The 14,534-nt window shown below is 39.8% G+C and overlaps 1 protein-coding gene across 1 annotated transcript; it reads right to left on the reverse strand.

The window, feature by feature from the left end:
• Window positions 1-106: 106 nt before the first annotated feature.
• Window positions 107-7,640, reverse strand: LOC116356314 (uncharacterized). The gene is made up of 4 exons (XM_031801470.1): window positions 7,622-7,640; window positions 3,281-3,427; window positions 1,488-2,971; window positions 107-124 (listed from the first exon to the last, which is right to left on the reverse strand). Exons 1-4 carry the CDS (start codon window positions 7,638-7,640, stop codon window positions 107-109), a joined length of 1,668 nt encoding a protein of 555 aa, XP_031657330.1.
• Window positions 7,641-14,534: the final 6,894 nt, after the last annotated feature.

Raw genomic sequence — 14,534 nt, forward strand, 5'->3', positions numbered from 1 at the left:
ACATCTACTACAACTACTTCAACAACTAAACCTACAACTACCCCAACATCAAAACCTACTACTTCCTCAACATCTACTACAACTACTTCAACAACTAAACCTACCACTACCCCAACATCAAAACCTACCACCACACCAACAACTATTACAACTACTTCAACAACAAAACCTACCACTACCCCAACGTCTACTACAATTACTTCAACAACTAAACCTACAACTACCCCAACATCAAAACCTACCACTACCCCAACATCTACTACAACTACTATAACAACTAAACCTACCACTTCCCCAACAACAACTCCTACCACTACCGCAACAACAAAACCTACCACTACCTCAACATCTACTACAACTACTTCAACAACTAAACCTACCACTACCCCAACATCAAAACCTGCCACTACCCCAACGTCTACTACAACTACTCCCACAACTAAACCTACCACCTCCCAAACAACAACTCCTACCACTACCCCAACAACTGCAACCACTACCCCAACATCTAAACCTACCACTACCCTAACAACAAAACCTACAACTACTACAGCTACTTCAACAACATCTCTTACCAGTAACCCAACAACTAAACCTACCACTACCCCAACATCTACTACAACTACTTCAACAACTAAACCTACCACTACCCCAACATCAAAACCTACCACTACCCCAACATCTACTACAACTACTTCAACAACTAAACCTACCACTTCCCCAACAACAACTCCTACCACTACCGCAACAACAACTCCTACCACTACCCCAACAACAAAACCTTCCACTACCTCAACATCTACTACAACTACTTCAACAACTAAACCTACCACTACCCCAACATCAAAAACTACTACTACCCCAACATCTACTACAATTACTTCAACAACTAAACCTACAACTACCCCAACATCAAAACCTACCACTACCCCAACATCTACTACAACTACTATAACAACTAAACCTACCACTTCCCCAACAACAACTCCTACCACTACCGCAACAACAAAACCTACCACTACCTCAACATCTACTACAAGTACTTCAACAACTAAACCTACCACTACCCCAACAACAAAACCTACCACTACCCCAACGTCTACTACAACTACTCCCACAACTAAACCTACCACCTCCCCAACAACAACTCCTACCACTACCCCAACAACTGCAACCACTACCCCAACATCTAAACCTACCACTACCCTAACAACAAAACCTACAACTACTACAGCTACTTCAACAACATCTCTTACCAGTAACCCAACAACAAAACCTACCACCACCCCAACAACTATTACAACTACTTCAACAACTAAACCTACCACTACCCCAACATCTACTACAACTACTTCAACAACTAAACCTACCACTACCCCAACATCAAAACCTACCACTACCCCAACATCTACTACAACTACTTCAACAACTAAACCTACCACTTCCCCAACAACAACTCCTACCACTACCACAACAACAACTCCTACCACCACCTCAACAACAACTCCTACCACTACCCCAACAACAAAACCTTCCACTACCTCAACATCTACTACAACTACTTCAACAACTAAACCTACCACTACCCCAACATCAAAAACTACTACTACCCCAACATCTACTACAACTACTTCAACAACTAAACCTACAACTACCCCAACATCAAAACCTACCACTACCCCAACATCTACTACAACTACTATAACAACTAAACCTACCACTTCCCCAACAACAACTCCTACCACTACCGCAACAACAAAACCTACCACTACCTCAACATCTACTACAACTACTTCAACAACTAAACCTACCACTACCCCAACATCAAAACCTGCCACTACCCCAACATCTACTACAACTACTTCAACAACTAAACCTACCACTACCCCAACATCAAAAACTACTACTACCCCAACATCTACTACAATTACTTCAACAACTAAACCTACAACTACCCCAACATCAAAACCTACCACTACCCCAACATCTACTACAACTACTATAACAACTAAACCTACCACTTCCCCAACAACAACTCCTACCACTACCGCAACAACAAAACCTACCACTACCTCAACATCTACTACAACTACTTCAACAACTAAACCTACCACTACCCCAACATCAAAACCTGCCACTACCCCAACGTCTACTACAACTACTCCCACAACTAAACCTACCACCTCCCAAACAACAACTCCTACCACTACCCCAACAACTGCAACCACTACCCCAACATCTAAACCTACCACTACCCTAACAACAAAACCTACAACTACTACAGCTACTTCAACAACATCTCTTACCAGTAACCCAACAACAAAACCTACCACCACCCAAACAACTATTACAACTACTTCAACAACTAAACCTACCACTACCCCAACATCTACTACAACTACTTCAACAACTAAACCTACCACTACCCCAACATCAAAAACTACTACTACCCCAACATCTACTACAATTACTTCAACAACTAAACCTACAACTACCCCAACATCAAAACCTACCACTACCCCAACATCTACTACAACTACTATAACAACTAAACCTACCACTTCCCCAACAACAACTCCTACCACTACCGCAACAACAAAACCTACCACTACCTCAACATCTACTACAACTACTTCAACAACTAAACCTACCACTACCCCAACATCAAAACCTGCCACTACCCCAACATCTACTACAACTACTTCAACAACTAAACCTACCACTACCCCAACATCAAAAACTACTACTACCCCAACATCTACTACAATTACTTCAACAACTAAACCTACAACTACCCCAACATCAAAACCTACCACTACCCCAACATCTACTACAACTACTATAACAACTAAACCTACCACTTCCCCAACAACAACTCCTACCACTACCGCAACAACAAAACCTACCACTACCTCAACATCTACTACAACTACTTCAACAACTAAACCTACCACTACCCCAACATCAAAACCTGCCACTACCCCAACGTCTACTACAACTACTCCCACAACTAAACCTACCACCTCCCAAACAACAACTCCTACCACTACCCCAACAACTGCAACCACTACCCCAACATCTAAACCTACCACTACCCTAACAACAAAACCTACAACTACTACAGCTACTTCAACAACATCTCTTACCAGTAACCCAACAACAAAACCTACCACCACCCAAACAACTATTACAACTACTTCAACAACTAAACCTACCACTACCCCAACATCTACTACAACTACTTCAACAACTAAACCTACCACTACCCCAACATCAAAACCTACCACTACCCCAACATCTACTACAACTACTTCAACAACTAAACCTACCACTTCCCCAACAACATCTCCTACCACTACCGCAACAACAACTCCTACCACCACCTCAACAACAACTCCTACCACTACCCCAACAACAAAACCTACCACTACCTCAACATCTACTACAACTACTTCAACAACTAAACCTACCACTACCCCAACATCAAAAACTACTACTACCCCAACATCTACTACAACTACTTCAACAACTAAACCTACAACTACCCCAACATCAAAACCTACCACTACCCCCAACATCTACTACAACTACTATAACAACTAAACCTACCACTTCCCCAACAACAACTCCTACCACTACCGCAACAACAAAACCTACCACTACCTCAACATCTACTACAACTACTTCAACAACTAAATCTACCACTACCCCAACATCAAAACCTACTACTACCCCAACATCGACTACAACTACTTCAACATCTAAACCTACCACTTCCCCAACATCAAAACCTACCACTACCCCAACATCTACTACAACTACTATAACAACTAAACCTACCACTTCCCCAACAACAACTCCTACCACTACCGCAACAACAAAACCTACCACTACCTCAACATCTACTACAACTACTTCAACAACTAAACCTACCACTACCCCAACATCAAAACCTACTACTACCCCAACATCGACTACAACTACTTCAACATCTAAACCTACCACTTCCCCAACAACAACTCCTCACACTACCCCAACAACAGCTCCTACCACTACCCCAACATCAAAACCTACCACTACCCCAACAACATCTACTACAACTACTTCAACATCAAAACCTTCCACTTCCACAACAACTACTACAACCACTTCAACAACTAAACCTTCCACTACCACAACAACTACTACAACTACTTCAACAACTAAACCTACCACTATCCCAACACCAACTCCTACCACTACCCCAACATCAAAACCTTCCACTACCCCAACAACTACTGCAACTACTTCAACAACAACTACTACAACTACTTCAACAACTAAACCTTCCACTACCCCAACAACAACTACTACAACGACCCCAACATCAAAACCTACCACTACCCCAACATCTACTACAACTACTTCAACAACTAAACCTACCACTACCCCAGCAACAACTCCTACCACTACCCCAACATCAAAACCTACCACTACCCCAACAACTACTATATATTCTTCAACATCAAGACCTACCACTACCCCAACAAGTACTACAGCTCCACCAACAACAACCACTACCCCAACTATTACCACAACAACAGCCTTCATTGTAGTCACAAATCCACCAAATACCCCAAATACATTGCAGTCAGTCGCACCTCAAGAGCTATATACAACTTTGACCATACAGACAGAAAAAACTATGACATCAAACCCTACCACAACCCCAACAACAACCCCTACCACCACCCCAACAACACCCCCTACCACTAGCCCAACCACAAATCCTACCACATTATGTTTTTGCACATACAAAAATCTACATTTCCCTGCTGGTAAGTGATAAGTTTCCTTCATTAAAATGATACATTCTGACTACATATTGCATTCATACACTTCATTTAATGTATATTCATTACTAATATTATGTTTATGTTTAGGTTCCTTGATATATAATGAGACTGATGGGGCAGGCTGGTGTTTCACATCCTACTGTAACTCAAGTTGTGTTGTTGAGAAACAAGCCAGACCATGTCCCTCTACGACCCCAGCTACAGTCAGCACTGTCTCAGCTACAGTCAGCACTGTCTCAACTACAGTCAGCACTGTCTCAACAACAACAGAAGCTACCCATTCTACAACATCTAGATTGTCCTCGACTACACCTTACACGGGCTGTGAATATGTCTTTCCACCAAGAAAGGTAATGAAATAAAGTAAACAGAATAATTGTGTTTCTTAGTTCGTAGTGTTGTGTAGTTTATATAGTTGTGTAGTTCGCAGTGTTGTGTAGTTTATAGTGTTCTGTAGTTCATAGTGTTCTGTAGTTCGTAGTGTTGTGTACTTCATAGTGCTGTGTAGTTCATAGAGTTGCGTAGCTCATAGTGTTGTGTAGTTCATAGTGTTGTGTAGTTTATAGTGTTGTGTAGTACGTAGTGTGTTTAATTTCAGGACTAAAACATACATTTTCAACTTTAGGATGGTGAGACTTGGAAGACAGACAACTGCACTACTCAGACTTGCCACAGAGGTGTAATTACCACCACGCCTGTGGACTGTAAGTCTGTAGAAAAGCCTGTGTGTGAAAATGGATTCCCACCAGTGAAAGTCTATGACGAATCAGGTTGCTGCTATCACTACGAATGTGAATGTAAGTTCAAAACGTAATGTTTTAAATGATCTTCTCACCATCTACAAATACTTATTACTCCAAGTTTACTTGTTTTAAAGACGTCCTTCAGTGATATTTGAACTTTTCCTGTTGAAAGTGATATCCCAAGTATAAATACAGTAAAGTACACATACTGAAGGGTAAAGAAATACAAAATGTTTTTTTTTTACACAACTGCAAACTTCAAGGAGTTGGTCTGATCCAGTGGCGCAACTTTGGTTTTAGAAGTGGGGGGGCATAATCATTATCTTTATTATTTGTATCCAGTCAGATAAACACTCCAAACAGCCTACTGGACCACTCAGAGGCATCCGCATGGTCCTGAAGCGCAGCATTGCCTTGTTTTGTATCACATTACAATGATAAAACTGGGGGGGAACAAAAATGCAATTTCAGAAACTGGGGGAGACATGCCCCCGTCCACCCCCCGTCCCCAGTGAAAGTTGCACCCTTGATCTGATCAAATCAAATCAAATTTTATTTGTCACATACACATGGTTAGCAGATGTTAATACGAGTGTAGCGAAATGCTTGTGCTTCTAGTTCCGACAACGCAGTAATAATCCAACAAGTAATCTAACTAACAATTCCAAAAAAAACGACTGTCTTATACACAGTGTAAGGGGATAAAGAATATGTACATAAGGATATATGAATGAGTGATGGTACAGAGCAGCATAGGCAAGATACAGTAGATGATATCGAGTACAGTATATACATATGAGATGAGTATGTAAACAAAGTGGCATAGTTAAAGTGGCTAGTGATACATGTATTACATAAGGATGCAGTAGATTATATAGATTACAGTATATACGTATACATATGAGATGAATAATGTAGGGTATGTAAACATTATAAACATTATATTAGGTAGCATTGTGATGTTATCAGCTTGTGCCATTTCATGAGGATACCTAGACCAGCTGCTGTGTTCAGTAAATCAGGTGTTAAATGAGGTGAAAAGGAGACTGGAGGAGGACTTTAAACTCTTGTATTGATGAGTGATCTATCTATTTGTTACCTTCTTCTGTTCTATCTCTCAGGTATATGCTATGGATGGGGAGACCCTCATTACGTCACATTTGATGGCCAATATTACAGTTTCCAGGAAAACTGCACCTACGTTTTGATGAAAGAAATAGTTCCTCTACAGAACTTCAGTGTCATCATCGACAATTATAACTGCGATCCGTCTGGACATGCGACCTGCCCTCAGTCTCTGATTGTCTATTACAAGTCCTATGAAATCGTTCTTACTCCGATGAGATTAAACGTGACAACAAATATGGTAATTATAACTGTGCTATTATTCACATTTATACACTTTAAAAAGTGCACTTTGAGATAGACATAATTTGAGATAGACATTCTTTGATATAGACATTCTTGATACAGACATTCTTTGATACAGACATTCTTGACACAGACATTCTTTGAAACAGACATTCTTTGATCTAGACATTATCATGCCACTTTAAGACTTAAAATAATCTAGCTTCATATTTTGAAATCTATTATTTACTTATTTACTTTTTGTAACGTGGGGGTATTGATTAATAGGGATATCTGATCTTGCTGACTACTACAAATGTAATTTGCAGTACTACACTACAGTAGTTACAAATAGTTATTTAGCAGCATTACATATTGGTTAACCACTTTGATGATGCCATCACATTAACTCAAAACCATCATCAAGGTATCTGAAACATTCCCATGACATTTCAAAGAATTTCATTATATTGACAAATTATTAACAGACTACCAACTCTTCTTGTGACTTCATTTAGTTCTGGAAACTGTTCATATCTTATCTACATTATTGTAATGTTATTATGTTCTCTATTCTCATTCCTAATGTAATGTTTTTCCTTATCATTCACAAGGTTTACATCAATGGAAATCAGATCTTCCCGACCTTTTCTAATGAAGACCTCATGATCACCAGCACTGGGGTGGAGTTACTGTTGAAGATCCCTGCCATTAAAGCAACAGTGATGTTTAAGTCCCTTATGTTCAGTGTAACCCTGCCAAACTCCCTATTCCACAACAACACAGAGGGGCAGTGTGGTAAGTATGTAGGCTTTACTGCATCCCAAATGGCACACTGTTCCCAATGTAGTGCACTCCTTTTAACCAGGGGGAATAGGATCCCATTGTAGTGCACTCCTTTTAACCAGGGGGAATAGGGTCCCAATGTAGTGCACTCCTTTTAACCAGGGGGAATAGGGTCCCAATGTAGTGCACTCCTTTTAACCAGGGGGAATAGGGTCCCATTGTAGTGCACTCCTTTTAACCAGGGGGAATAGGGTCCCATTGTAGTGCACTCCTTTTAACCAGGGGGAATAGGGTCCCATTTGGGATGCAACCATTGTGTAGACCAAAAACACTTTAAGCATGATTCAGATGAACAGCTTGTAGTACGCTGTGAGTAAACTGAACATTTGTTGCAATGATTTAATGTTATTTTGTTGTGTGTTTTTGCATTTCTATGGCCTTAAAGAGTTCACTGTACAGTTACAATGATAGCATATCCAATTAAAAGATACTGTAGGTAGGCTTAAAGGTATGAGCAGCTGTTTCTGAAATAAAATAACTTGTTGTTTTCTCTCATTCCCATATTTATTGTACCTTTATAAAGGTACCTGTGACAATATCAGGAAAAACGATTGCAGATTACCGAATGGACAGATTGACCCATCATGTCCTGGGATGGCTCATGAATGGAAGATTCCTGATGTTAAAAAACCCTACTGTGAACGGCAACCCCCTACCCCACCTACCCCCACGCCTCCAACCTGCCCATCAGGAAAGACATCAATCTGTGACATCATACTTAGCCCGTAAGACGTGTAACCTTGTAATAACACAAAGAGACAGCTATATTACAAAGACAAGGGAATCTGATTGAGGTTGCTGTGACACTGTTTACATACAAGTCTGTAAACTCTCCGGTAAAGGCAAGGGTTGTTGTTCCATAACTTAGAACCAAACTTATCTTACAGACTGTTTATGCCGTATAAAATATGTCATATTCATAAGATGCTTCACAAATAATGAAGTGTGTAAGGCATACGGTAATCAATATTTGTAAGAAATCTGTTGTGACATGTTATAGCCCCTTTTGGGTTAGGCCGATATAATAACTTAAATGGGTTCTTTATTTTGGAAGGGTCTTTAAGCAATGCCATGATGTTATCCCACGTCAACCCTTCTTCGAGGCCTGTAAGTTTGATGTCTGCCACATGCCAAACATCTCAATCGGCTGCTCCAGCCTGGAAGCCTACGCCGTGAGGTGTGCAGCAGCTGGAGTCTGTATCGACTGGAGGAAATCAACAAATGGAACATGTGGTAGGGAAGGACTTTCATATCCAATAAGCCTGTGTCCCCAATGGGATCCTATTCCCTACATAGTGCACTGCTTTTGACCTGGCTCCTGCCATAAGTAGTGATCTAAGTAGGGAATAGGATCCAATTTCGGATGCAGGATAGATGTTAACACGGTTTTAAATAATTCTAATAACTTTATGATTTATCATAATTCATTGAATTTTGACAATCTGCATTTACAAATTGTATACTTACTGTTTTGTCTTTCATTCCATCTTGACCATATTAACAGAACTGACCTGCCCTAAGACCAAAGTGTATAAGGCATGTGGTTCTACTATCCAGCCAACATGCAATTCAAGGTATCCATGTCATTCTCATCTCATTCCCATCTCATCTCATTCTCTTCTCATCTCATTCCCATCCCATCTCATTCTCATTCCCATCTCATTCTCATCTCATCTCATTCTCATTCCCATCTCATTCCCATCTCATCTCATTCCCATCTCATTCTCATCTCATTCCCATCTCATTCTCATTCCCATCTCATTCCCATCTCATCTCATTCTTATTCTCATTCCGATCTCATCTCATTCTCATCTCATTCCCATCTCATCTCATTCTCATCTCATTCTCATCTCATTTCATTCTCATCTCATTCCCATCTCATCTCATCTCATTCCAATCTCATTCTCATCTCATTCCATTCCCATCTCATATCATTCTCATCTCATCTCATTCCCATCTCATTCCCATCTCATTCTCATTCCCATCTCATCTCATTCTCATCTCATCTCATTCCCATCTAATTCTCATCCACATCTCATTCTCATTCCCATCTCATCGCATTCCCATCTCATTCCCATCTCATCTCATTCCCATCTCATTCTCATCTAATTCTCATTCCCGTATCATCTCATTCCCATCTCATTATTTTACACTTGTAAATACACCACTTGTTTCCATTATATTCCAACGTTTTTAGTCTGTAATTAATTGTTTTTTCTTACCATAGATACAATGACAAATATGTGCATTCATGTCAGGGAGCACAAAGGAGCCGTGACTTTGTATGTGACTCATTCATGGAGGGCTGTTTCTGCCCTGAGGCTACCATCTTGTTCAACACATTCTCTGACACCTGTGTTCGTGACTGTGGTAAGGATGTGTCAGTTTGAGGAATACATTGTTTAATTGTGTCTCAAAGTACCAGCATGTATGACCTAAGATCTTATTTTCCCTTCAAGGATGCACAGGACCTGATGGAAAACCCAAACAGGTAATAATGTGGATGTATACCACAATGAATCTGTCAGAAGAAATGGTTCAACAGCTCACTTCACATTATGGCCCACAAAAATGTTCTGTATAGAACCCCCATTATTTGAATCAGTTTACTAGTTTCATTGGGGCTTGTAAGTTGTCCAGCCCTGAAGAGGCTGGAGCCCTATTGTTATTATCAATCAATCAAATGTATTTGATAAAGCCCTTTTTTCATCAGCAGCAGCAACAAAGCCTTTACACATACCCAGCCTAAAACCTCAAAGAGCAAGCAATGCAGAGGTAGAAAGACAGTGGCTAGGAAAAACTCCCTAGAGGGCAGAAACCTAGGAATAAACCAAGAGAGGAACCAGGCTCTGACGGGTGGCCAGTCCTCGTCTTAATACATTTGAAGTCTCTGCTAACAGTGTTTGTTTTGTCCCAACACAGTTTGGTGAGACTTGGTACAGTAACTGCCAGAAGTGCACGTGTAATGCTGACACACTGAGTGTCCAGTGTGAACCAGTGAAATGTCCGCCCCAAGAAATTGTTACCTGTAAGAAGTACGGGGAGGTGTTGGTCAACGAGACGGTGGACTGCTGTCAGATAAATACATGTGGTGAGTAGAGACAGGATAGAGAGGCACCTTAACGTGCTACCAGGTAACCTGGGTACAAGTCTGTTTGTGCTAAATGTTTGACATATGACAAGGAGTGGAATGTTAGCACCAAACAGCTCTTCATTCTAGCTACTTCATAAAGCCTTCATAAGCACTACATAAATGTGTTATAAAGCATCTTTAACATGCTTTATAAAGGGTTCATAAATGTGCCATAACTCTGTGACATAATCACTGGACTGTGATTAGTGTAGCTTGTCCCTGAGCTGGTGGACCAATGGGTTCTTACCTCTCTTTCTGCAGGAGGTTCTGCATGTTGATTCCAACCTTAAAAGTAACAACAAAGACATTTAGCAGGTGTGTTAGGAAATGCCTTTATCACACCAATTAAATTAAATTTGAGGTCTTTATTGGCAAGGGAAATATATGTTAACATTGCCAAAGCAAGTGAAGTCGATAATAAACAAAAGTGAAATGAACAATAAAAATTAACAGTAAACATTACACATATAGAATTTCCAAAAGAATAAAGACATTTCAATACAGTGTTGAAAGGATGTGCAAATTATTTGAAATAACTATTGTGATAGCTACAATATGTAATCTAACTCAACACTTAACTACGATAAATTACAATAAATATAGGTTAATTATTCATAAAGTTTATGCCACCATTTGTAAAGCACAGGTTTGTCTAATTTGACACAGTGAGTTATTGGACCCTGTCATTAGACCCTGTCATTGGACCCTGTCATTGGACCCTGTCATTAGACCCTGTCATTAGACCCTGTCATTGGACCCTGTTATTGGACCTGTCATTGGACCATCATGCACCATAATTTAAAAACTGTGTAAAGTGATAAAACAGTGACTTCATATTTCTATTCCAAGAATGTGGAAAGGCACAGCGCTCACTCAAACATATCATGTACTTAGACTTTAACTTCAACCTGGAGCTAATTATTAAGCCCAGGATGAATGTAAATATTATCATGAACATGGAGCAGGTGTCATGATGGTAACATGGTGCAGGTGTCATGATGGTAACATGGTGCAGGTTTCATGATGGTAACATGGTGCAGGGTGTCATGATGGTAACATGGTGCAGGTGTCATGATGGTAACATGGTGCAGGTGTCATGATGGTAACACGGTGCAGGTGTCATGATGGTAACATGGTGCAGGTGTCATGATGGTAACACGGTGCAGGTGTCATGACGGTAACATGGTGCAGGTGTCATGATGGTAACACGGTGCAGGTGTCATGACGGTAACATGGTGCAGGTGTCATGACGGTAACATGGTGCAGGTGTCATGATGGTAACATGGTGCAGGTGTCATGATGGTAACATGGTGCAGGTGTCATGATGGTAACATGGTGCAGGAATTGTGACTAACTTAACTGTTATGTCTCAACCATTGTCTGACCCTTTTATTGTGTGTTCTTTCAGTGGCCAAACCTGTTTGTGTCCACAACAATACTGAATACACGGTGAGAAGAGACACTTCTTTGACACTCTGGCAGAATAGAGCAGTATTACAATAAATAATTTGTACATTTTGCATGAAATAAACCTAAATATTGATTCCCTAATGAGAACATATAAATGCTTAAAAATGTTCATTAATGATCATAAATGTTAAAGATGTAAATGCTTAAGAATTGTAATGCTTGTTTACATTTTCGATTAATGATATACATATTTGTAAAAGGTTTATAAACGATTTATCAACGCTTATTTATTGAAGTTTTTATAACGTACAGTATCAAATTACCAACATGTATTTTTTTGCTACTTGACAGCTTGGGGAGTTTTGGTCGCCCCCTAGTGACCGCTGTGTGAAGTATGAATGCACAAAGACAAACAACCAGTTCATCATTGTGGAATCCAAATTTAAATGCCCAGTGTTCCGTCCAGAGGACTGTGTCCCTGTAAGTAGATGAGGAAACTGGTTGAATGTGTTTGTTTGAAGTAAAGTAACTATACCTAAATATACTGCTTGCTTCATTTGATAGTAACTTGGAGGTTATATTGAATTTACACCCGAGTAACATATTCATAGATGATCATAGTTTTCCAATATAACATCTACACTGTGTTCTCTAGCTCAATAGACTGTAACTAGTCGTATCCAAATTGAGCTGTACACTATTCTTTTTGACAGGGAACTGAGAAAACTGATGCAAATGGATGTTGCACAACCTGTAAGTTAAAACAATATAATGATTCATTTCTAAATATTCATGATTTGTTTTGTATTTTTCGTTTATACGTCAGATCTAAGAGTCAAACATAACCTCTTATGAGCCTGACCTCTTATGACACAATAAATCAATGTTGAGTTACTGTAGATGAAACTGAATACAGATGTGATGTACTTTTTCAAGTTGCTAAAAGTCTATGCACTTTACATAGTAAGGGGGAAACTCACCACTTTAAAATGTCCTCCTTAACTCTGTCTACCTCCACAGGCACTTTAATCAGTCACTGTGATGTGAAGAACACCACCACCTACCTAGAGGTGAATAACTGCAGGTCCTCTGTGCCGGTGGAAATCTCAGCCTGCGGGGGATCCTGTGGAACATCTTCTAAGTAAGTACAAACTCTAAATAAGAACACACACACACATGCCAAAAAAGCACACAGAAACAAACGCAACATGCATTTGGGTTTTGCAGAAATGTGTATGCGGGGAATTGGATTGAAGGGTAAGATTTCAATGGGAGGTGACCTATGGCAGAATAAATGTGGTACTGTTTCTAACAGTGTTGTTTGTGTGTCCTGTTTGCTAGGTACTCTGCAGAGAAAAACACCCTGATGCACTCCTGCTCCTGCTGTCAAGAGATGTCTACCAGTGAGAGGAAGGTGGAGATGGTCTGCCCTGACGGGAAGAAGATCATGCAGTCCTACATTTACATTGATAAGTGTGGCTGCCATGACTCTGAGTGTGACCAGAACAACCACTTAGATTAGGCCTTGAAGAATGAAGTCTTTTGAAGTGTTCTTATTTACCTGCATGGAATATTAAATAGTTTTATCTAAAGGGAACCAATAGGGTCTGTCTCATTATCATATAGGCTACTTTCATGAACTGCATGTCCTTTCTCTCTACACTATCATAGACATTATGCAAACCTATTAAACTGATGAAGAAGCATGAAGTCATTATCTTTCTTGTTTTATTTCATATTGTCAAGTGCGTCATTGTGTGACTAGGGAAACAGTACACATAGTATTTAATAAAGAACATATTCATTACATAACGGTTACTATTAAAAGGGGCAATCTGCAATTCAAACAATAACAAAGTGGTCACCCTGCCAGTGTTTTGGCAAAAAGCTGAAGAATGGGGCTGGAGAAATGTAACCACTCTCAAGTTCATAGACAGGCCATGGATGTAAGAACTGACCGTCCATGAAATCAAAATGATAGTTTTGAGGCTATACAGTTTTTGTTAACAATTATGTTGTTTCCCAACAATGGAATAAAACAATCTTATATTTTGGGTTGTGATGGGCTACGACAGTTGAACTCAGCTCATTAGGCATTTATAAGTGATATTCTTCAAGAATCAATGGGTATTATCAATTTACAAGTCCAGAAATATATGTAGCGATCACAGATTAGTCACTTAAATCTGCAACACTGATTACCTATTCTTATTCATT

The sequence above is a fragment of the Oncorhynchus kisutch genome, linkage group LG22 (genome assembly GCF_002021735.2).
Source record: "Oncorhynchus kisutch isolate 150728-3 linkage group LG22, Okis_V2, whole genome shotgun sequence".
Taxonomy (NCBI): domain Eukaryota; kingdom Metazoa; phylum Chordata; class Actinopteri; order Salmoniformes; family Salmonidae; genus Oncorhynchus; species Oncorhynchus kisutch.

Bases quoted from the DNA above. Each gene is read 5' to 3' on its own strand.
- LOC116356314 (XM_031801470.1), bottom strand. The intron at 2,972-3,280 runs GTTTTGATGTTG...GGGTAGTGGCAG, and splicing joins AGATGTTGGGGTAGTGGTAG to GTTTTGATGTTGGGGTAGTG.